This window comes from Tachyglossus aculeatus, chromosome 7, assembly GCF_015852505.1.
Source record: "Tachyglossus aculeatus isolate mTacAcu1 chromosome 7, mTacAcu1.pri, whole genome shotgun sequence".
Classification (NCBI taxonomy): Eukaryota; Metazoa; Chordata; class Mammalia; order Monotremata; family Tachyglossidae; genus Tachyglossus; species Tachyglossus aculeatus.
In genome coordinates, this window is record NC_052072.1 from 54,200,512 (window position 1) to 54,225,752 (window position 25,241).

Below are 25,241 nucleotides of genomic sequence, written 5' to 3' on the forward strand. Positions count from 1 at the left end.
GTGCAGAGCAATGTACTAAGCCCTTGGGAGAGTACGATATAACAATAAACAGACGCATTCCATGCCCACAACGAGCTTACATTCTAGAATGGGAGACAGACATTAATATAAATAAATTACAGATATAGAGGGGAAGATAGACAATAATATAAATACATTACAGACTGGACTGTACTAGCCACCCCTGCCACGGAAGGGGGAGTCATACACATCCTGGTCATTGAAAATTCCTCCTTCAGGCAGAGGCCATCCCACAAACAATCAACCGGCCCAGCCTGGAGAAGCAGCATGGTGTAGTGGATAGAGCACAGGCCTGGGAGTCAGAAAGTCATGGGTTCTAATCCCCGCTCTGCCACATGTCTGCTGTGTGACCTTGGGCAAGTCACTTTACTTCTCTGTGCCTCAGTTACCTCATCTGTAAAATGGGGATTTAGACTGCGAGACTCACGTGGGACAGGGATTGCTTGTATCCACCCCAGCTCTTAGTACAATGCTTGGCACAGAGTAAGTGCTTAACAAATACCACTATTATTATTATTATCATTAGGGAGATCAGAGAGGCCACCGGTTCCCAGGATTTTCTTGGAAAACCTAGATTTGGCTGAACATTGAATCGGGGAATCTCACTAGCCTCCTGTGATTCAAGACTGGGCAGAAGACTTCCATCAGCCCGAAGCGAGAACTAGATGTTACAGATGGGGAGTCCACAGGGGCCCAGGAACACACCAGTAACATGTTAAAGCTCCAGAGGATGCCACTTTCCCAGTCCCTGCTCCACCAAACAGCCTGGCTGGATGGGAGCTCAGTATTGTGAGGGGAGGGGAAAGGTGGGGGGCGTGCTCTCTGAGGAGGAACTCAGCCCCAAATCCTGCTGGGTTCTTCCTTCTTCACTTGCCAGGAAATGTGGTTTCCAGGGTACGTGAAGTTCTGAGAGCTAATTCATACAACTTCGGAAAAAGTTTGCTCAAAGACAATCCCATCTTTCAAATACTTTAACTAGATTTGAATTTTCCTTTATTTATATGAGCCTTCCCCTCCACCTAGTTTTTCCTTTAGGCACTTCCACGTAAAAATAAACAACTTCACAGTACCAAAGGGGGCCACTGAGTTGAACAATGAGGCCACGGACTTCCTGACAGAAGATGCATACTAGACTGTAAGCTTGTTATGAGCAGGGAATGTGTCCGCTTATTGTCATACTGTACTCTCCCAAGTACTTAGTACAGTGCTCCGCACATAGTAAGTACTCAATAAATATGATTGATTGAATGAATAGATGCTAGTCTCTGATAGCATCCGTGATAGAGCACAGACTGGTAGTCAGAAGGACCTAAGCCCATTGTTGCGTAGGGACCGTCTCTATATGTTGCCAACTAGTACTTCCCAAGCGCTTAGTACAGTGCTCTGCACATAGTAAGCACTCAATAAATACGATTGAATGAATGAATGACAGGTGATTCCCTTTAATAATGATAATAATAATAGTACTTATTATGTGCTTACTATGTGCCAAGCACTGTTCTAAGCACTGGGGTAGATACAAATTAATCAGGTTGGACACAGTCCCTGCCCCACATAAAGCTTAATCCCCATTTTACAGATGAGGCAACTGAGGTCCAGAAGTGAAGTGACTTGCTTAAAGTCACACAACAGACATATGGCAGAGCCAGGACTAGAACCCAGGTCCTTTCATTCATTCATTCAACCGTATTGATTGAGCACTTACTGTGTGCAGATCACTGTACTAAGCGCTTGGGAAGTACTAGTTGGCAACATATAGAGACGGTCCCTACCCAACAATGGGCTTAGGTTCTTCTGACTACCAGTCCGTGCTCTATCCACTGAACCACACTACTTCTTCAAACAAGGGGCCTACTCCTACCCTCCACCAGGCTTGGTTTGAAGAACCAACTGGGGATTCATGCCTCAGTCCAGAGCTAGAATCAGGCTGCAGATGCAGCTGTCACACAAGGTGTCAGAACCTGGCTCTGCTCTTGGCATTCTCCAAACCAAGACCCTGGGAAGGAAGAGAGGCACCTGCAGGCCTGCACTTTGGAATTTTGACTTTTGTCTCCACCACTTGCCTTCTCTGAGACATTGGCAAGTCACAATTTTCTCTGTGCCTCAACTTCCTCATCTGTAAAATGGGGATTCCATACCTGTTTCTCCCTCCCACTTTGACTGTGAGCCCCATGTCAGGTAGGGGCTGTGTCTGGTCTGATTATCCTGTATCTACCCCAGCACTTAGTACAGTGCTTGACACATAGCATAATAAGTGCTTTAAAAATGCCAATATTGTTGTTCATTCATTAAATCATATTTATTGAGTGCTTACTGTGTGCAGAGCACTGTACTAAGCACTTGGGAAGTACAAATCGGCACCATATAGAGAGGGTCCCTATCCCAGAATGGGCTCACAGTCTAGAAGGGGGAGACAGACAATGAAACAAAACAAGTAGACAGGTGTCAATACCAACAAAATAAAATTATAGAGCTATGCACATCATTAACAAAATAAATAGAATAATATGTATATATATATATACACAAGTGCTGTGGAGTGGGGAAGAGTGGGTAATAACAATAATAATTTTGGTATTTGTTAAGTTATTATTATTATTATTATTATTATTATTATTATTATTATTAGGTTGTGGAGTTGGTCCAAAAAGACTGTATCTGAGGTATCATTGGCTTTGGTCCCCAAGAATGGGTTTTGGAAGATTTAATCAGGAGTGGTGGGAGGGTGGTTCCAATCCTTTGAATTGTGGTGTGGGAGTTAAGGTTCCCTAAAATGACGAACATCATCACAAGTCAGACCTGTTTCAATGGTACTGCCATTTCTATGTCCCCACAGTCAGCAACCAGAAGTGTATATGAGTGCTTAGTACAGTGCTCTGCACACACCTTTGGTCGAATGAGCCAAGATCATTTGTACAGCAACCATAAAGATCCTAAATGTTACAAATCTTGATTGGAAATTCAGCACAAACCCTGATAGAAGGTCTTTTATTTTGAGAAGCAGTGTGGTCTAATGGATAGAGCACATGCCTGGGAGTCAGAAGGACCTGGATTTTAATCCCAACTCAGACACTTGTCTGCTGGGTGACCTTGGGCAAGTCACTTAACTTCTCTGTGCCTCATCTGTAAAATGGAGATTAAGACTGCGACCCCCATGTGGGACAGGGACTGTGTCCCACCCAATTTGCTTCTATCTACCCCAGCACTTAGCATGGTCCTTGGCACACAGTAAATGCTTAACAAATGCCACAGTTATTATTATTCTCGGCTCACAGCAGTTCCTCTTTCATCACCATCTGAAAGAGAGAAAAAAGAAACCCTGTCCCTTCTGGCATTCCTTCAAGACAGCCCCAGCATAGGACATAGGATCAGAAGAAAATTCTAGCCAAGCCTTCCCAAGCTTCCTTTATTCTGTACATTTTCAGCCCCAACACACTTAATCCCTCTCATAGAACTAGACAATTTCCCGCTCAAAAGCCAGTCCTGCAGTTGTTCCAGTAGAATTAGGAGATCTGGATTCCACACTCAGCTCTACATGTCAAGCTGTGTGGCTTAGTAGATAAAGCACAGGCCTGGGTTCTTATCCCAACTCCACTTCTTGCCTACTGTGTGATATTGGGCAAGTCACTTAACTTCTCCATGCCTCAGTTTCCTCAACTACAAAATAGGGATTCGATATCTGTTCTCCCTTCTACTTGGGTAGTGAGCCCCATGTGGGATAGAGACTGTATCTGGCCTGATTAACTTGTATCTACACCAGCATTTAGAACAGTGTTTGACATATTAAGCACCTAACAAATACCAAAAAACATCATAGCCTAGTGGATAAAGTACAGGCCTGAAGTCCTATTGAGAGTTCACCTCCTCCAGGAGGCCTTCCCAGACTGAGCCCCCTTTTTCTCTCCTCCCCCCACTCCCCCCACCCTACCTCATTCCCCTCCTCACAGCACTTGTATATATTTGTACTGATTTATTACCCTATTTCACTTATACATATTTACTATTCTATTCTATTTTGTTAATGATGTGCATATAGCTTTAATTCTATTTGTTCTGACAATTTTGACACCTGTCTACATGTTTTGTTTTGTTGTCTGTCTCCCCCTTCTAAACTGTGAGCCCACTGTTGGGTAGGGACCATCTCTATGTGTTGCCGAACTGTTCTCTGCACACAGTAAACACTCAATAACACGATTGAATGAATGAATGAATGAAAAGTCAGAAGGACTTGGGTTCTAATCCTGCCTCCACCACTTGTCTGCTATATGCCTTGGGTAAGTCACTTCCCTGTGATCCCCACGTGGGATATGACTATCTCATATCTACAACGGAGCATAGTCCAGTGCCTAGCACATCACTATCATCATCATCAACCACTGGAAAGTGTTGAAGAGAACTTCACAGACTCTGTGCTGTGTTCTTCCAGGTATGTCAGAGACAAGTTTACTTCTACTAGTGCTAATAGAAAGCGGTGGTTGACAGACAGAGTTTCCTCTACTAGTCAGGACCAGTGCAAACTCTATGCAATACAGGACTTTTTTTGTTTTTCATGGCATTTGTTAAGCACTTACTATGTGCCAAACATTGTACTAAGCAGTGAGGAAGATACAAGCTATGCAGGTTTGATACAGTCCCTGTACCATGTGGGGCTCACAGTCTTCATCCCTATTTTACAGATGGGGAAACTGAGGCACAGAGAAGTTAAGTGACTTGCCCAAGGTCACACAACAGACAAGTGGTGGAGCTGGGGTTAGAACTCCTGGGGTTCTTCTGACTCCCAGGCCCATGCTCTCTCCACTAGGCACGCTGCTTCCCTGCCTCATTCAATCGTATTTATTGAGTGCTTACTGTGTGTACAGCACTGTACTAAGCACTTGAGCAATATATTAAGTGCTTGTCTCGAGTCTCTCCCTTCAATCTACATTACACCCTGCATCTGGATCATCTTCCTAAAGATACATTTGGCACATCTCTACAAACACTTCCCATGGCTACTCGTTTCTGCTCCACATCAAACAGAAACTCCTTGTAACTGGTTTCAAGGCTCTCTGCCAATGCTCTCTTTCTTACCTATCTGCTTTCTTCTCACATGGTCTAGTGGACAGAGCATGGACCTGGGATTCAGAATATCCTGGGTTCTAATCCCAGTTCTACCACTTGTCTGCTGTGTGACCTGGGGCAAGTCATACCACTCTGGTGGTTGATGGGCAGAGTTTCCTTTGCTAGTCAAGGCCAGACCAACTTCAAGCAATAGTTTCCTTATATATTGTTGGTACAGCATCCTAACTTCACAGGATCTGGAAGAGCACAATACTTTGTATATACCTGAAGACAAACAGCAGTAAATTCTATTTGGGGTAATTACTCAACTCCGCCTGGTTCTCTTCATTATAGGATTCTAGTGAGAAAATACTACTGATAAGCAGGTGAGGAATCCTGGCCTGGCTTCATCCTGTTTGAAGATCATGACATACCAAACATCCTGATAAGACAGACATCTAGATAGGATGAATCAAAGGAGAGAGGAGGATACCTGATGTGCCTGCTTCAAGTAAATAGCAACTTGGAAAGACAAAATGGAGTCCAAGTTTTAAGGCTCATCACGTTCCATTCCTTGGTATTCTACCACACCTAAGAGCTCTAATTACCAGAGTTACTCTTGTTCACAAAAACAAGGTGGTCAGGAGACATTCAAACAAAACAACTAGAAACAAAACAACTCAGAGAGAACAGTTGGATGAAAAGAGGCTAATCCAAGGCCTAGGCCACTGTGCTTCCACAATACCCATCATGAGGAGTTACATGTGCATGTGTGTGTATATATATATATATATTTTCAACTATTTCTCCATCTATTTCTTCCTTACACATTTTGGTATCCTTGTTATTCCTCCTGCTCTCCATCGTTGTCCACAATTTATGTCTACCATTAATGTCCACCTATATCCCCCAGTAGGACAGGGACCTACTTTTGGCTTCTGTTATACTCTTCTGATTGTTTAGTTCACCCTCCACCCACAGAAGACACTCAAAAAATACCATTGGTTGGGGAGTAAAGATCAAATTTCTTTGTTGAGACCAGAACATGGACTCAAAGTCCTGGTAATTTATTCCTTCCTGATACGTTCCATGTCACACGCTCACATTTTAGGCAAAAATTCCACCATCTCTGATAGAAGCCACAGGATCTGGAATCATTTGTCTTCCTCCCCTCTGAAGATTCTGAGCATTGCTTCAAATTCCTCCAGGGGCTTAGAAAGAATGTAAACTCATGCCCCTGCCCAGCCCCCACCCCTCCACAGTCCTCCAACCTCCTCTGGTAAGTAGGAATCATGCTTTTATATAAGATGCATTACAGAACAAGCTTGTTATGCCTAATTTATTAAGTGCCTACAATATGCAAAACACTGCACTAAACCCTGGGGAGATTACCTGAAAGTCAAACAGCACACAGCTCTCTGGTCCCCAAGGAGTTCACAATAAGGGAGGGCAGACAAACATAACAAAAAAATATCCTGCAAACACAATATAAACATGTCAATGTTCCACAGTAAGAATCTCAGTTGTGGACAGTACTTCAGTTAAACAGTTGATGAAGCGGACAGTTTAGGAGCTCAGGCCCACACTTCCCAAGCTGCAGTGGGGAGAGATGAGGTTGGGGGGTGCGGGGGAGGAGCTATCTAGGGCGGCAGCAGGCAGCCCCCCTCTCCCTCCCCTCACCCCATCATACTCCTCACAACCCTGGAGGTGGGAAGGATTAAGAGGTATGACATCACATAATTCAATAAAACAGGAAAGTGTTATTAAAAGAGAATTATCATAAAAATAGGTTTTCATCACTTGTTACCAAGTTATTCCAGAGAAGTTCAAAGGCTTAGAAGCCTCAGGAGTATAAATGAGCCAGACTCTGGGCCTCTGAAGCAGACTGTGTAAGTGGGATTTTGAAGCAGGTGCCTTTTGTAGACCCCCAAGGACAGCACTCTAGTGATTTTCCTGGAGGCAGACCACAACAGCCTCAAGAGATGTCAATGATTTGTTATGAACTTGCTCATTTACCTTCATTCCCAAGCAGGCCGGTGAAGCAACCAAAACTTCAATTCCCTCATTGGGTCGGTGGTCAGCGATTGGCTCCCTGGTTCACAGCACATACCCCCAGGCTGGGGGGCAGGAGCAAATCCCAGGCCTTGCCCCCAGTGAAGCCCTTCGACGTTGGGGTGAAGAGGCTGGTAAGCGCTTCCAGTCATGTATGGCTTCTTGAGCTGACTCAAGCCTCTGAGTTTCCTGTGAGTTCCCAGGGTTCCATTAGCCAGCAATCCTGGCAGACAATTCCCGCCTCACACAAACCCGAGCTCCCACAGTGGAAAACAAATGCCTAACACAAGCCCAGGCCCAATTTCTGCAAGGCCAAGGGCCATGGGAACGTTTCCCTATCAAGGGACAAAGAGCTCTGGAAGGGGACTGCCCTCTTGCTCCATCAAAGCCTGAAGGCTTCCTGGAACACAGAGCTCTCTCCTGATGGCCCAAAGCTGTCTAGACTCATGATCCCTCTTACCAACAGCAGGAAGCTATTGTCCAGAGAACAGTGTGACTCCCATCTGTGAAAACACAAACTCACTGGAAAGTGTTTGGGTTCTCCCAAGCCTGAGGAGGCCCCAGCTGCTTTGAAAGCACAAACGAAAGTAGATTGGGTTGGGGGGGGGGGCAACGGTAGAGGTGGCTCCCTCTCTGGGGGAATCTTCAGCCCACAGCTGATGTTTCCCTGGGGAACCTGGAAGGAAATGCACACACCACTGCTTGACATAACCAAAAACTTCCTGGCCAGTCAGCACTGTGTAGGAGTGGGAGAAAGAGTTCTCTCTCTCTTTGTGGTTAACACCTTTTCCCTTCAGTCCCTGTGCTGCGGGATCCCAAAAGCAGAAATATGAGGATGGCCTCGTGGAAAGGGCACGGACTTGGGAGTCAGGGGACCTGGGTTCTAATTCCAGCCCTAGCACTTACCTGCTGTGTGACCTTGGGTAAGTCACTTAGCTTCTGTGTGCTTCCGTTTTCTTATCTGTAAAATGGAGATTCATTCATTCATTCAACCATTAATTGTATTTATTTAGGGCTTACTGTGCGCAGAGCACTGTACTAAATGCTTAGGAGATAACAATACAACAAAAAACAGGCATATTCCCTATTATCCACAATGAGCTTATAGTCTAGAGTCAATCTTTGGTCTTCCCCCTTAGACTGTGGACACCATGTGGGAGGAACTGCATCCAACTTGATTATCTTGTATCTACCCTAGTGCTTAGTACAGTGATTGGCACATAGCAAGCACTTAATAAACACCACTATTTCTATTATTAGTAATAGTTTTAGTTACTACTGTTTTCAGGTAGGAGGGGCAGTATTATCATTATTATTAGTAGTAGTAGTAGTAGTAGTAACTACTATATAGTTGTTACTACTATAATAATAATGATAGTACTGCCTCTCCTACCTGAAAACAGTTGAGGAAAATCCTGAGATTTGGTGATTTAATAAAAATGATAATAATTGGGGTATTTGTTAAGCACTTACTATGTGCCAAGCATTGTACTAAGAACTGGGGGGTGGATACAAGATAATCAGGTCCCACATGGGGCTCAGAGTCTAAGCGTGGCTCAGTGGAAAGAACACGGGCTTTGGAGTCAGAAGTCATGGGTTCAAATCCAGGATCCGCCAATTGTCAGCTGTGTGACTTTGGACAAGTCACTTAACTTCTCTGGGCCTCAGTTACCTCACCTGTAAAGTGGGGATTAAGACTGTGAGCCCCCTGTGGGACAACCTGATCACCTTGTAACCTCCCCAGCACTTAGAACAGTGCTTTGCACATAGTAAGCACTTAATAAATGCTATTATTATTATTATTATTTTGTAGATGAGACAGAGAAGTTAAGTGACTTCTCAAGGACAAGGGGCAGAAATGGGATTTGGTGCCCCATTCCTACCTGCCCCCCTTTTCCCACTCCCCCTTACCTCTCCCCACTCCCACAAGATGGCACCTAGAGAGTTTCCAATACTCTACCTGTCTCGGCAGAGTAAAGCAGAGGCATACCCATTCCATTCTTAGCTTGGGCAGTGGCTAGTGAGTGGAAGGCAATCTGCCACAAGTAAAAACTCATCTGTGCTGGGCAGCAGCAGCATGGGAAAGAGTTGAAGGCAGAGACTCAAATTTTCTGTGCAGAAGAAGGCAATGGTAAACCACTTCCATATTTTTACCAAGAAAACTCTATGGATACACTACCAGAATGACTGCAGATTGAGGTGGGGCTTTCTGGGAGAAATGTGTCCAGTCGCTATGCGTAGGAAGTGACCCGACAGCATAAGACTTTCCTTCCCCCCACCCCATCGCTGCCAAGTACATAAACACAGCTCTCAGTATCTTGCAGGTAATTTGTAGTCTGCCTTACGTGTTGACCTCTCAGATCCTCTCCCCTGAAACTAAGTATTAATGTTGTGGAACTACATTCTTCACCAATCAAATGGGCTTCTGAATTTTTCAGTCCAATGGGACTTGACTTCTCTGTGGCCGGTCTGAATGTATTTCCTTTGTATCTGGTAAAAGGTGTGATGAGAAGACAGAAGCCTCTGACTCCTGAGGAAAATAGTGAGAAATCATGATTACTCATCCAGGCCTTTCACAAGAGGTAGGTGTTTCTGAATCGACAACATGTCTGACTTGCTTATTGTGAAGGAAAATTTTAAGAAGTTCTAGTAAACTGTGCCTAGGTGATAATCAAACCTGTTTATTGGAATATAAAACCTCACACTTTTCCATAAGGGGTTTAGAGCTTGGTGGGATTGAGATCCATATATCTTTCTGATCTATTCACCCGGATACAAAACTGCCTGCTCGGGCTAGGAAAACACACCTGATTGGATCCCATTGAAAACAGTCGGGAGGAGACTATCATCCCCATTATAACCGCTTTGATGGAAGCAAAACAAAATGGAAGCAAATGAAGCAGTGTGGAAAGAATATGGACTGGGGAGTCAGGAAACCTGAGTTCTAATCCCAGCTCTGTGATTTGTCTTCTGGGTGACATTAGGTGAGACAGTTCACTTCTCTGTGCCTCAATTTCCTCATCAGTCAAATGGGGATTCAATATCTGTCATCCCTCTCCTTTAGAATGAGTCTTTTGCAGAGCAGGGCATGTGTTCGATTTTTTAAAAAAATGAATGGTATGTTTTAAGCATTTACTATGTGCCAAGCACTGGGGTAGATACAACATAAGATTGGACACAATCCCTGTCCTACATGGGGCTCCCAGTCCAAGTAGGAGAGAGTAGGACTTAATCCCCATTTTGCAGACGAGGTAACTGAGGCACAGAGAGGCTACGTCTATCCCAGTGCTTGACACATGGTAAATGCTTCACAAATACAATTATTTCAATTCATGAAAGAGTGCTGTGGTGACCACCACTCCTGAATTTGCTCTGTTTTCCAGCTACTGATTTTCAAGCTTGTTTTTAAAACCACAGAAAACATGTTGGCTTTTACAGTGTAGAATCAATCAATCAATCAATCTTATTTAATAATAATAATGGTATCTGTTACTTGCTTACTATGTGTCAAGCACTGTTCTAAGCACTGGAGTAGATACCAACTAATTACATTGAAGATAGTCTTCACCCCACAAAGGGATCACAGTTTAATCCCCATTTTACAGATGATGTAACTGAGGCCCAGAGAAGTGAAGTGACTTCCCCAAGGTCACACAGCAGTCAAGTGGTGAAGCCAGATTTAGAACCCAGGTCCTTCTGACACCCAGGCCCATGCTGTAACCACAAGGCCATGAATGTTTACTGTGTGCAGAGCACTGCACTAAGCATTTGGGAGAATGCGATATAACAGAATTTGTAGATACTTTTCCTGCCCATTATGAGGTCCCTGATGCTCTTTTGGGCCTAGTGGGATGTCAGAGAAGAAATGACCTCAGGTGGGACCAAGGGACTTGTACCCCAGTCCCAAAAGTGAGGAAAGGCAACTCCACTTCTTTCTTGCAGAGAAAGATTCATTTCTGACTAGCAAGGTTGGGGGCACTTACCTCCTTTCCTGAACCAAGCCCAGGTTAATGGGGAAACAACAGCAGACTACCTCCTCCACCTCCGGGACGGGTACGTATTCAGCTCCTCCTCTTGCCACACTGAATCTGCATTCCTTCAGAATTAAGCCCTGCTCTATAATGGTAGGGCTCTTGCCATTCCAAAACTACAGCATTGCACTGGCCACTTAATAAAATTCAGGGCCCTTTCACTTCCTTTATACTTACCAAGGCAAAGATTCCATAGTGCTTCACTGAAAGAGCTTATTTCCATACAGCTAGGGCCCTTCAGTAGCTTCTCCCTCAAAATGGCAGCTGTTAGTCAATGCTACCAGATGGGCTGAGAGATTCTGAGAACGTCAGCTGAGCCTGTTAGGGTTCTGCCCCCTCAGGGTTGACCTCGGGCAAGTTACATCACTTCTCTGTGTCTCAGTTACCTCATCTGCAAAATGGGGATGAAGACTTTGAGCCCCATGTGGGACATGGACTGTGTTCAACCTGATTACCTTGTATCTACCCCAGCGCTTAGAACAGTGCCTGACACATAGTAAGCGCTTAACAAATACCATAAAAAAATGAATTGAACTTGTCCTGGAATCCTTGTCAAGGGGCCAAAAGTTCTGCACATATGTCTTTCCTATTTGGCGAAGCTGAAAGGAAGAAAAATATTAAAAGCCCAGGGATGAGTATCAATCGTGAGGTCAGGAACAAGAAAGAGCAGGTTCGAAGACTTGCCATGATTCTAAAATGGAGTTGTAACTCATGGTGGACTCCAGAAACCTGCTAGGGTTCCTATAGTCACTGAATCATCAATGGTATTTATTGAGCATTAACTGGGTGGAGAGCACTGTTCCAAAAACAATTTAGAAAGGAGGGAAGCAGTGAAGGCTAGTGGATAGAGCATGGAGTTGGGAGTCAGAAGGACCTCAGTTCTAATCCCGGCTGTGCCACTTGCCCGCTGTTTGACCTTGGGCAAGTCACTTCATTTCTCTGCCCCTCAGTTACCTCATTTGGAAAATGGGAAAGAAAACTGTGAGCCCCATGTGGGACATGACTGTGTCCAACCTGATTAGCTTGTATCTACCCCAGCACTTAGTACAGCTCCTGGTACACAGTAAGTGCTTAACAAATGCTATTTTTTTTTTAAAAAAGACACTAAGCACTGGGGCCAGAATTTCAGATACCTCAAGGCCAGATGAACCCTAGAGGTGCCTGGGCATTAGTCTGGTGGACTGTGGATAGGTCACACTAAGCCCTTATTTCTCCTACTCCATCTCCCTTGTGCATCTGTTCTGCATTATGCACTTGGTTCTGTATCCTTTGAACACTTGATATTCACCCACCATCAGCCCCACGGCACTTACGTACATATCCATAATGTCTGGCTGCCCCTCTAAACTGTAAGCTCCTGGTGGCAGAGATCATATGTATCAATTCTGTTGCATTGTACGCTCCCAAGCGTAGTACACTGCTCTAGACTGTAAGCTGTGGACTGTAAGCTCATTGTGGGCAGGGAACATGCCTACCAACTCCACTATATTGTAGTCTCCCAAGTGCTTAGTGGTGTGCTCTGCACACAGTAAGCACTCAATAAATATGATTGATTGCTCTGCACACAGAAAGCATTCAATAGACACCATCAATTAATGGACGGAAACCTCTTCTCCTTTGTAGACACACATGCCTATGAGAGATGTTACTTGTGAAACACAAATTCCCCTTCAGAAATTTCTCACCTGCTTTAGCCCCTCCAGCTAAAAAGCTTTCCATTTCACCTTACCGAATTTAAGCCTCCACAAACATTAGGCAAACTCTCCTTTCGAATTTGAGAAGATCCCTGGTCTGAAACAAAAAAATGCTCAGAATCATTATAGAAAAAGTTAGAGGTGTTGGATGATGCATCCCTAACACTGAAGGCGGGTTATCCAGGAGTGCAACCAGCATTTATGGGTCCTCTAAGCAACCTAGTGCCCTGGGCTTGGTAGCCTGTGGGCCTGATCCAGTAGCGGCCTTTTTTTAAAAAAAATGTTATATATGTAGTATTTGTTAAGCGCTTACTTTGTGCCAGGCACTATACTAAGCTCTGGGTTAGATACATGATAATCAGGTTGGACACAGACCACGTCCCTCTTAGGGCTTCAAACTCTTGTCTTATGCCATCGAGTCATTTCCGACCCATAGCGATACCACAGACACAACTCTCCCAGAACGCTCCGCTCTCTATCTGAAAAATATGGAAGTGGTTTACCACTGGCACCTTCCACGCAGTAAACTTGAGTCTCCGCCCTCAACTCTCTCCCATGCTGCTGCTGCCCAGCATGGGTAAGTTTTGACTTGTAGCAGATCGCCTTCCACTCTCTAGCCACTGCCCAAGCTAGGAACATAATGGGTATGCCTCTGCTTAACTCTCCCTCCCATAGACGAGACTGGTAGAGTACTGGAAACTCTCCAGGTGCGACCCTGAGAGGATTTCATACTCTTAATTTCCATTTTACAGGTGAAGTAACTGAGGCACTGAGAAGTGAAGTGACTTGCCCAATGTCACACGGCAGACAAGTGGAGGAATTGGGATTAGAAGCCAGGTCCTCCTGATTCCCAGGCCTATGCTCTAGCCACTAGGCCCTGCTGTTTCTTGTACAGCTGGATCAGAGTTTGAAATTCTTACCCATGGAAGGACAGACCTCCTGCCCATGTTGGGAGTAAGAGATGTCAAATTTCTAAGAGAAATGGAGTAAGACCCTCTGTCCCATCTCTTTTCACTTGGTGTAGATGGTCAGCATTTCCAGTGTGTTTCCACCTCCTCATCCAATCCCATCCTGTCCACGGGCATTTGTCCTGGATCCCTGGCCTTAGGACCCTGCCCCTCCTGGCTATCTGACTGGTCAGCTCCTGTTCCAGGGATGGAGGGGGTTGGGGAAGGTGAGGGGGTGTGAGGAAGGAGCTGATGGCTGCTTTACCTGGGCAATCCCCCTCCCCCTCCACATTTCCTCCCAGCATCCACCTGGAACCATGTTGGAATCCCACTTACCAATAGGGCTAGACTTTCCAGAATGCCACACTGGTCAAAGGGGAAGGGGAGGGCAAAATCTTCACTTTCAAACATGGCCACCTCCCCCCGCTCCCCCTCCCCAGGAGGCAACAACCCCTGAATGGGTCACTTGACCCACCCCTAAACCACCCAGGGATGTTCCTGCTGACCTCACCTCAATGCACAGAATGCGCTAATTTGACTGGGAGTTTCCAATCAGCTGGCAGAGCATCTTCCCCTTCCCTGCCATTTTCCATCCCAATGGCCAGCCACCAGTGAATGGGGGAGGGGCAGGCAGATGGGTCCATTTTACTGTCTATTACCAACTCACCAGCATGACTGAGGGATTATTTGTGACCGCAGTTAGCCATAATGAGTTTTGAGAGGCCCAGCTGGCCGGGAACATCCCAGATCATTAGAGCTTCCATCACTCCAAGGATTCGCCCCCAGAAAGGACCAGTATTTCCAGATCCAAGAAAAGAGCTTTAATCTCCAAAACCACAGCCAATTTAAAGGATCCTGCCCAAGAACATTCTATCCATGAGAAGCAATGACCAGCCTCAGCAGCCTGGAGAGAATAGGAACGTTCTCCGAGAAGCATTGGAGGGTCAAATATCACGAGGAATAAATTATATTTCCAATATTTCTACACCATAGCACCGAGGCCTGCCTGCCTCTGATTTCTCCCATCAATCCAACAAGGCAAGTGCTTTTTTCTTCAACTGCTAGTGTTTGGCTTACGGGAGGGGCTTTGGGCATCATGAACACAAGCGACAGTGTCGGACCGACCCGAATTTGGGAGGTTTTCAATAGAGGGCCTGCTGGACCCTCCCTCCAGCCCCTCGTCCTCCTCTCTCTCACCTCACCCGCTCCCCCAACCCCCCACGAGGGGCCATACATGAGCTCACACATGCAGGACCAGCTCCAGGAGGCAGGCTCCCAGAGACCCTGTCTTCCCCATGCCAGCCACGGGCCTAGACAATCCCCTCATTCCGCTTGCTCCTCCAGGCCACCAGTGCCGTCATGAGCAAGGTCACCAGGATGGGGACCGCGATGAAGGGGCACAGGATGTGGTACGGGGGGTCTTGGATCTTCCTCCCTGTGAGGGCACAGTGTTTGAAGTAGGCTCTGTGGATGGCGATGAAGAACGTGTCCACCAGCTGGCTGGGCCAGTAGCAGTCCAGTTTCTGGGCAATCAGGGCGGTGCAGTTGGTGAGCTCCCCGTAGCTCCTGTGAGACAAGAAGCAGATTCATGGGGGCCGGGAGGCTGACAACAGCTCAGGGGTCCCCTAACCCGAGGGTGAATCGGCCTGCCTGGCTTGGCAGTCCCCAGTGCTGCTCAGCAGCTGGTAGGTGCTCAGAAAATACAACTCATTGGTCATTCAAAAGCCCAGGGCCTGCTGCACAAAGCCCCAAGTCCTCAGCCCCTCTGGGGAATAGGAGCCAGCCACACCACAATAATAATAATGGTGTTTGTTAAGTGCTTAGTATATACTAGGCACTGTACTAAGGGCTGGGGTGAATACAAGCAAATCAGGTTGGATCCAGTCCCCCAGTCCCTGTCCCATGTGGAGCTCACAGTCTTAATCCCGATTTTACAGATAACAGGCACAGAGAAGTGAAATAACTTGCTCAAGGTCACACAGCAGACAAGTGGCAGGGCTGGGATTAGAACCCATGACCTTCTAACTCCCAGGCCCGTGCTCTATCCACTAAGCCACACTACTTCTCAAGGAGCTGAACGCCATCAGTGCTGGGCAAGTCCTTGATGGTTGAATCAGAGGAGGCAACCAGAAGGGAGGCAGTGTGGGCTAGAGGAAGTCCATGAGCTTCTCTGATAGCTACAGTAAAATAGAAAGACCATGAATTCGTAGGGCAGTTTTAGCTTTCCCAAACGTTTTCCCATCAGTGATTCCACTCTATCCCTTCCCCAGCCCTGGGAGGCAGCGGGAGGCCAGGGAGGAGGGTGGTTCATTTGGGCCAGGACTTCTGGAGGCCAGCAACTCTGAGAAGCAGCCCAGCTCTGGACAAACCCTGCTGGGCACCAGCAGAGCAGTGTGGTCTAATGGCTACAGCCCGGGCCTGGGAGTCAGAAAGACCTGGGTTCAAATCTCAGCTCTGCCACTTGTCTGCAAGGTGACCTTGGGCAAGTTGCTTCACTTCTGTCTGCCTTAGTTACCTCATCTGTAAAATGGGAATTAAGACTGTGAGCCCCATGTGGGTCATGGACTGTGTCCAACCTGATTATCTTGTACCTACCCCAGTACTTAGAATAATGCCTGGCATTTAGCAAATACAAAAAAAAAGAGGGATCTGACTGGGGCCCTAGAGGACTTGGCCCTACCCGGATCAGAGTGAGAAGGCCCAGAGCTTGTGAGTGGCAGGACATCTGTTCTTCAAACCCAATTCCCCATTCCATCTCCCATCTCCACAAATTCAAAGCCTTATGGAAGGCACATCTCCTACAAGAAGCTTTCCCTAACTAAGCCCTCCTTGCCTCTTCTCCCACTCCCTTCTGTGTCACCCTGACTTGCTCTCTTTATTCAGCCCCACCCCCCAGCCCCACGGTACTTATGCACATATCCATAATTTATTTATATCAATGTCTGTCTCCCCCTCAAGACTGTAACTTTGTTGTGGGCAGGGAATATGTCTATATTGTTGTGTTGTACTCTCCCAAGCACTTAGTACAGTGCTCTGCACACAGTAAGTACTCAATAAATACGATTGATTGGTCTCACCCTCCCCCAACCCTCAACACTACTTCCGGCCTAACAAGCCAGTGAGGTGCCCAGTCTGGAGATACCAGGCACAGTGAACCTCCATTTCCCAGCACAATAGCCAAGAGTCATTAGCACAGCAAGGATTATTATTATTTTTGTGGTACTTGTTAAATGCTTACTATGTGTTGTGAACTGTACTGAGAGCTGGGGTGGATACAAGATCATCAGGTTGGTCATAGTCCCTGTCCCTCAAGGGGCTCGCAATCTCAGGATCCCTGGGCTTCATCAGAAATGGGGTAACCGTTTTGGAGGAGTGGCTTCAAGAAGATGAGTGTACTGAGACAGAAATAAAAGCTGCGGGAATGCCCATGCCGAGTCAGTCTTTTCAGACACAATCCTACCCATGGATGGGATCTGAATGTCAGAAGCATCATCTTTAAAATAGAAGACGTTTGTGGAGGGGTGGGGAGGAGGGGCAGGTATACATACAAGGAAGTAGGGTACATGCTGTGAAGTCATCTTCACAGATTCTTCCTCAACATGGAATATTGAGGCAAAGCCACAGGAGGAGGAAGTGGAGGGAGCTGACCATTCTCCATTTCCTCGTAAGATCTTAGCCAGAGACCTGGACACTTACCGAATTAGGTAGATTGTGAGCCTCATAAATTGGGAGCCCCTCAAGGGACAGAATCTGTGTCTTTTCCCCCTGGTATAATCTTTCCCAGTGCTTATACAGTGCTCTGCACAAACAGATGGTGCTTAATAAATAGTATTAACACTACTGAAGAACACTCTGAAATTTAAACTCCCCAAATCACAATGCAGCTTGCAACCCCAAAGTACAGCAGACATCACCTCAGCTATCTGTCACATCCAGAAGAAACACAGCAAACAAATCTGGACTGATAGTCCGTGTTTGGAGACCTGATACGAACATCTGACACCATTAATAAACCCGAATTCTGGCAACTACTGAGAAGTCAATCAACCAATCGTATTTACTGAATGCTTAATGTGTGCAGAGCACTGTGCTAAGTGTTTGGGAGAATACAATGTAACATTCAGTGGATAGAGAGGCAGCAGTAGAAGGCAGCTTAGCCTGCTGTAGAACAATCAGAAAGAGGGTCTATCTTGGAGGAAAGATTTCAGGATGGAGAGGGAGAGAGAGAGAGAGAGAGAGAGAGAGAGAGAGAGAGAGAGAGAGAGAGAGAGAATATAACAGACATCTTCCCTGCCACAATGAGCTTACAGCCTAGAGGGGAAGACAGATGTTAATATAAATATAAATAAATTACAGTCCATCTTGGTTTAAATAAATTGAAATGAACTCTAAAAAATTAACTTAAGGCAACCATTTAAAGCACCCAGATTTCTAAAATTGGAAGCACTGGCAATTAGGGCAGAGGCCACATTTAAACTGGTTAAATATCAGGAAATATGGGCTAGGGACTGTGTCTAACCTGATTATCTTCCACCTACCCTAGCGCTGAGTACAGTGCTTGGTATATAGTAAACAATTAACGAATATCACAATTATTAAAAGGAAGTCTGCATTTCACCTACCTGTGGCTGAAATGGTTTCAGAATAAAAGCAGGCTTCTGACCTAATATTCATTTGTGCAGTGACTTGGTAGGGGTGGGTTTAACATTACAGGAATAGAATTTTTGGCATTGTGAGCAGGAAATGTGTCTACCAACTTGGGTGTATTGTACTCTTCCAGCATTTAGCACAGTGCTCTGCTCACAGTAAGTCCTCAACAAATGCCATGGATGATAAAAATGATTTTAACTGCTCACCCAATCCTAAAGATTCCATGTTCCAGTCCCGGCTTTCATCATGACCGCCATCATTCCCATCACATGGCATGGTGAGACAAGACTAGCAAAATGATGCAGAGAATTATCCCAGACCCTCATCTGCCTTGGCGTGATTTGGGTGTTTTTTGCACTTCCTTCCCAAACACTCATTTTGGACTGATAGGCAGAGCCAGTTCACCAACAAGACTTTCCCAATTCAACTCCAAATGCCTTGAGTCAAATTGGCCCAACAGTCACCTCCAGCCACATGTATTCAAGTGCTCAGCATGGTAAAAACTCAATAAATACCACTGATATATTTCTGCCCTTCCTCAGCTCTCCTATACATATGTGCAGCCAGGATTTTAATCAGTTTACTCTATTTGTAAATACATTTTTAGGTCCATTTCCCCTTTTAGAGGGTATGCTCTGTTCTACTTTCCCAGGGTCCTACTACACTAAGTGGATGCTCACTACTGTAAATTTTAGGACAAAGTTTTTCCCAGACAAGCCACTGATACCTGTGTGTGCAATGTTCACCTGAATGGCAAAGTTTCAGTCAAAGTGCCCTGCTGGAATTTTTTTTCAGGGATAAAGCATGCAAGTATGCAAGAGATTCTCTCAAAGATATGCTGATATTATGCTGATATTAATAATAATGATAATAATAGTAACAATAGGATTTGTTAGGCACTTTCTATGTCCCAAGCACTGTATTTAGTGCTAAAGTTGATAGAAGATACTTAGGTTGGGCATAGTTCCTTTCCCACATGGGACTCGGTCTAAGTAGAGTAGGATTTAATCCCCATTTGACAGATGATGAAACTGAGGCACAGAGAAGGTAACTGACTTTCCCCAATATCACACAGCAGACAAGTGGCAGAGTTGGGATTAGAACCCAGGCTCTCTTACTCCCAGACCTGTACACTTTTCCACTAGGCCATGCTGCTTCACCATTGCCCGTGTCACCGCTGAACCTCTACTGCTGTTGGCAGTATTTCCTGTGGGAATAGACTGGATAGAAAATGCCGTGCTGTGCACCTGTGCCTGGTGCTGTTGGAAAAGATTGTGACTATCTGCATTGATGGAGCGGTGAAGAACTTGAAATTGGTTTCTATAGCCAGGGCAGATTACAACTCTTAGTGTTGTGGTGGTCACGCCACCCTTAGTTTGTTCTTTTTACCTTATTATGCTATTTTTATTTATTTTTTACGGTATTTATCAAGCAGTTACTATGTGCCAGGCGCTGTATGCTGGGGTATATATTTTTAAAGTGTAGTTGTTAAGCACTTACTATGGGTCAAAAACACTGTTCTAAGCAATGAGATAGATTCAAGTTGATTAGGTTGGACATGGTCCCTGTCCCGCATGGGGCTCAAGGCCCAAGTCGGAGCGAGAATAGAAGAACTGAGGTTCATAGAAGTTAAGTGAATTGCCCAAGGTCACACAGCAAGCAATCTGCATAGCCAGGATTAGAACCCAGGTCCTCTATCTGCCGGGCCTGTGTGCTTTCCATAGGCCATGTTGCTTCTCCAAAAAATGTACATAAATGTTAATAAGGTTAGACACAGTCCTGTCCCACACAGAGCTCACAATCTTTATCCCCATTTAACAGATAAGGTAACTGAGGTACAGAGAAGTGAAGTGACTTGCCTAAGGTCACATAGCAGACAAGTGGCAAAGCTGAGCTTAGAATCCAGGTCCTTCTGACTCCCAGGCTGGTGTTCTGCTAGGCCACACTACTTCCCATTTATTTCTTTCTTGGGTTGTCCATTGCCCCTCCCCCCACCTCCTCCTAGTCTCTTAGAAAGGGAGCCCTCTGAGGGGCAGGAACTGGATCAAACTCATCCTGGAACCTATCCCTAGTGCTTAGCACCATGGCTTGCACAAAGTAACACCCCCCAAAAAATTGAATTCATCGTTGTCATTTTAAAATGGTTCCCTCCAAAGGCCACTGCACTTATAACCGCATGTAATGGTCGGGATGCAGGTGAGAGCTCATGAAGAGGCAAGTGGGAAATCTTCCTCAGGGTTGGGGAGGGCAGCTTTTACACAGCTGTGAAAGCTCTCACCTAACAGCTCATCGATCCAATTGAAAACACCCCCTCCCCACCTTCCTGAAGATGTAAGAGCCAGAAAGCCCACAGGAGGCCCCCTCTTCAGGTTAGCCCCCAGCCTGAGCTCATGGGAAGCCCTCAAAAAGCCTTAAAGAGAATGGTTTTCTCTCTGCTGGGCATTTTGTTCCAAATGCAAGAAGCCTGGACCCAAGAGCACTAATGCAGCAGGAGGGGAATGCAAGGCCCAGAGAAAGGGTGACCTGGAAGGGAGAAGCCAGAAAATATTCTGAGCAGTTGGAGGAGTTTCGGTTGCTTGGCTACCGTTGACCGCCTTTGTCATTTACCTGGCCCTGGCAGAAGATGCATCTGCACCCAGCTGGGTGGCAGCAGAGGAGAGGCGGAGGGAGGGAAACCAGGATATGGGGAGCAACTAAAAATGGCTAATGTCTTCTTTACATCACCTGGCAGTTTGGGGCGGATAAGAGCTGGTTACCTGCACCACTTATTCCTAACCTTTCCAAGGTAGCTGGAAAAATAAAATCAGAAAATTTCTTTCAAAGTAGAATGACCCTGTGGTTTAAAAACACTGCTGCTAACAAGGAAATTAGGCCCAGGTGTGTGAATTCCCACATTGTCACACTGTGCCAATGAAAATACAGTAGGGCCTCTTTTCTGCCCTTTTTGCTATTTAGGTTGAGTTTTCCTCAGACACCAATGACTCAGAGGGTGAAGGGATGTCCTACCACCAGGATGCCCTTGAGTTGCTTCTGCAGTAGTGGTTTGTGTGGAATCATCTGTACTCCCTTGCCCCATGACATGTATTGTGAGATATCTAATAGAATGTGTGTTTTCAGTGGTCCCAGAACATACTAACTCTGAGACCTCAGTGGCGGGCACACTGTGCCCTCACTCATTTATTTTTTTTGGTTTTTTTATGGTATTCATTAAGCACTCATCATGTATCACACACTGTTCAAAGTGCTGGGGGTAGATGGAAGTTTATTAGGTCAGACACAGTCCCTGTCCCACATGGGGAACACAGTCTAAGTAAAAGGGAGTAGGATCTAATTCCCATTTGACAGTTGAGGAAACTAAAGCACAGATAAGTTAAGTGACTTGCCCAAGGTCCCACAGGCAAGCAACTGGCAGAGCCAGGATTAAAACCCAGATCCTCTGACTCCCAGGCCTGTACTGTCCCCATTAGGCCGCATTCCTTCCTAGGTTGAGTACAATATGCAGAGCACTTCTTAGTAAGGGCCAGGAGAGGTTTTCACTTTCTTGGGAAAACCCAAGGAACAGCCCAAGCAAGAAACAAAAAACAAAAGAAAGAGTAACGAAAGCAATCTAAAAACCTACAGTTGTTCTCGTCACGACTAGACAGCACAGAGCCAGAAAATGCAGTCTTTTCTCTGCACTTTGACAACATGCGATTGTTCATAACCGTCTCTTCCGCCACCACGGCTCTGGTAATCCAAAGAGGCTCACATTGTTGGACGAATAGCCCCTAATGCCCTAACAACGTTTTCTAGCTGGGGGACATTTGTCATTCTGGCAGCCAAGGCTGCAACAATAGCTGCTTCTCTCTTTCCTTCACAGCCATCCTGCAATCAGATACTATTAAAGCCTTCTTTACAGCTCTATTGCCTCTCCCCCTCCTACCATACCTTGCTGCTCTCTGACTACAACCCAACCTGCACACTTTGTTCCTCTTCTCAGTGGACCTCGATCTTGTCTACTTCACAGCCCACTCCTTGCCCATGTCCTCCCTCTGACCTAGAACTTCCTCCCTGCTCCTATCTGACAGATCTTCACTCCCTCCACCTTTAAAACGTTAATGAAAATCATATCTCCATGGATAAACTGCATTCACCCTTCTTTCTGCTTTGCCTGGACACTTGTACCCTTTAAGCATTCAACCCACATTGAGGCCCCAGCACTTATGCACATATCCTTTTTTCCTTGCCATTTCCCCTATCTGCCATTTATTTTAATGTCCATTTCCCCTTCTAGACTGTAATGCCATGTGGGTAGGAATCATGTCTATCAACTCTACTGTACTCCACCATGATTAGTACAGTGCTCTGCACGCAGTAAGCATTCAATAAATTCCACAGAAATTATCCTCACATCATCCAAAAGTCTTTACCCTCTGGTCATCCTAATATTCAATCTTTCTCTGTTTCCTTCTCCCCACACCTTTGGCTTTTTTAATGGTACTTGTTAAGAATTTACTATGTGCCAAGCACTCTACTAAACACTGGGGTAGATAGATAATCAGGTTGCACACAGTCCCTGTCATTCATTCATTCAATCGTATTTATTGAGTGCTTACTGTGTGCAGAGCGCTGTACTAAGACTTGGGAAGTACAAGTTGGTAACGTATAGACGGTCCCTACCCAACAGCGGGCTCACAGTCTAGAAGGGGGAGACAGAAAACAAAACAACACATATTAACAAAATAAAATAAATAGAATAGTAAATATGTACAAGTAAAATAGAGTAATAAATCTGTACAAACATATATACAGGTGCTGTGGGGAGGAGAAGGAGGTGGGGGGGGAGGAGGGGGAGGAAGAAGGGGGGCTCAGTCTGGGAAGGCCTCCTGGAGGAGGTGAGCTCTCAGTAGGGCTTTGAAGGGAGGAAGAGAGCTAGCTTGGCAGATGTGCAGAGGGAGGGCATTCCAGGCCAGGGGGAGGACGTGGGCCGGGGGTCGATGGTGGGACCCACATGGGGCTTACAGACTTAATCCCCATTTTACTTATGAGGTAACTAAGGCACAGAAAAGTGACTTGCCCAAGATCACACAACAGACAAGTGGAGGAGTCTGGATTAGAACCCAGGTCTTTCTGACTTCCAGGCCAATGCTCTAGCCACTAGGCCAAGCTGCTTTGTCTTGAGCAAGATTTGCCTGGGTGCTCTCTAATATTTGTATTCCCTTTCTCCTCCATTTTCCCATTCATTCAGGCTACACTATTCATTCATTTACATTAACAAAAGTTTCTTTAGTTTCTTTTTCCAGGCAGTTTTTCTTCTGGGCCCAATTCCACTATTAGTATTTCTTTATATAAAAGTTTTCTTTTTTGAACTTGAGTTCATCTTGAGATTTCACTGCAAGTTCTCTACCACAGCTGTCTGGGCTCCTTTTTGTCCCCATTCTCCTTTTCTGAGGACTAGTAATGGTAGTAGTAAATAGTAGTAATTTAATAGCAATAGAAATAATAGCAGCACAGCATGGCCTTGTGGACAGAGCACAGACCTGGGAGACAGAGGACCTGGGTTCTAATCCTGCTCCACCATTTGTCTGCTGAGTGACGTCAGGCAAGTTGCTTCATTTCTTTGTGCTTCAGTTCCTTTAGTTGTAAAATGGGGATTAATACTTTGAGCTCCTCGTGGGGCATGGGCTATGTCCACCCTGATTAGCGTTGTACCTACCCCAGCACTTAGTACAGTGCCTGGCACACAGTGAGTCCTTAATACAATGAAAAAATGAATGGTGGTAGTAGTAGTAATAGTAGTTATTGTAATAATGATAGAAGTAATAGTAATGGTAGTAGAAATAGTAATGGTGGTGGTGGTAATTGTAGTTATTGTAATAATGGTACAATAGTAGCAGTAATCATAATGGGAGTAGAAATAGAGATGGTGGTAGTAGTAATAGTCATTATTGTAATAATGATAGAATCAATAGTAATAATAATGGTATTAGAAATAGTAATCATGATGGTAGTAGTAACAGTAGTTATTGTAATAATAATAGAAGAAATAGTTACAATAATGGTATTAGAAATAGCAATGGTGGTGGTGGTAATAGTAGTTATTGTAATAATGATATAAGTAATAGTAGTAGTAATAATAGGAATGGTGGTGGTGGTAGTAGTAATGGTAGTGGCAGTAATGTTAGTAGTGGCAGTAGTAGTAATAACAGTACTTGAGTGCACTGTGCTTGGGAAGCATAAACAAAATAAGTGACAAGTTCCCCATCCATGAGAAATTACAGAAGTCTTGCTGCTAAACTCCGTTTCCACTTCCACTGCTGATTTCCAAGTTGAAATCAAACTATGAAAAGTCCAACCCTAACCTAACCCAACCCATTCCTCCATCCTTCACAGAAATACATTTTTTAGTCTTTTCACGAGGTCCTACTCAGATCCTGCCAGGTTATAAAAAGCCACAGGAGCCACAGATAAAAGATAGTCAGCCACAATCCAACCATAACTGACACATAAAACACTGACATTAATAAAAACTGCTGGATCAGTCTCAGTTTTCAAACACTAATTCCAACATTCCCCACCTCACACACACACACACAAACACACACTTTTTTTTGTGCCTCCTCCAATCACAGCTGTCAGACCTCGTCATTTGTGTCTTCTCCTGCTCCAAAAGAGAGAGTTTAAAAAATGTCCTTTTCTGGCTTAATCTCAACTGACCATTTTGAGTATCCAACCCCCATATCTCCCCAATTTCCCCCCAGATTAAATAATGCTACAGTCTTAGTTCACCACTGCTCTTGAGTCTTATATCCTCCCTTCTGCTCGGA

The 25,241-nt window shown here is 45.3% G+C and overlaps 1 protein-coding gene and 2 non-coding genes across 4 annotated transcripts in view; all 3 read right to left on the minus strand.

Annotated features, from left to right (window-relative positions):
- Window positions 1–1,921: 1,921 nt before the first annotated feature.
- Window positions 1,922–2,000, minus strand: LOC119931255. Its single transcript, XR_005452105.1, has one exon. It is a non-coding gene; the product is annotated as a small nucleolar RNA SNORD60 (small nucleolar RNA).
- Window positions 2,001–13,425: 11,425 nt separating this feature from the next.
- Window positions 13,426–13,563, minus strand: LOC119931094. Its single transcript, XR_005451957.1, has one exon. It is a non-coding gene; the product is annotated as a small nucleolar RNA SNORA7 (small nucleolar RNA).
- Window positions 13,564–14,586: 1,023 nt separating this feature from the next.
- The window catches only part of RAMP1 (receptor activity modifying protein 1), a 120,487-nt gene continuing 109,832 nt past the window's right edge, over window positions 14,587–25,241 (minus strand). For both annotated transcript variants that reach the window (XM_038749447.1, XM_038749448.1), the window contains exon 3: window positions 14,587–15,351. In XM_038749447.1, the coding sequence (XP_038605375.1) occupies window positions 15,096–15,351 (256 nt within the window). In that variant the 3' untranslated portion in view covers window positions 14,587–15,095. The remainder of the gene's footprint in view (window positions 15,352–25,241) is intronic.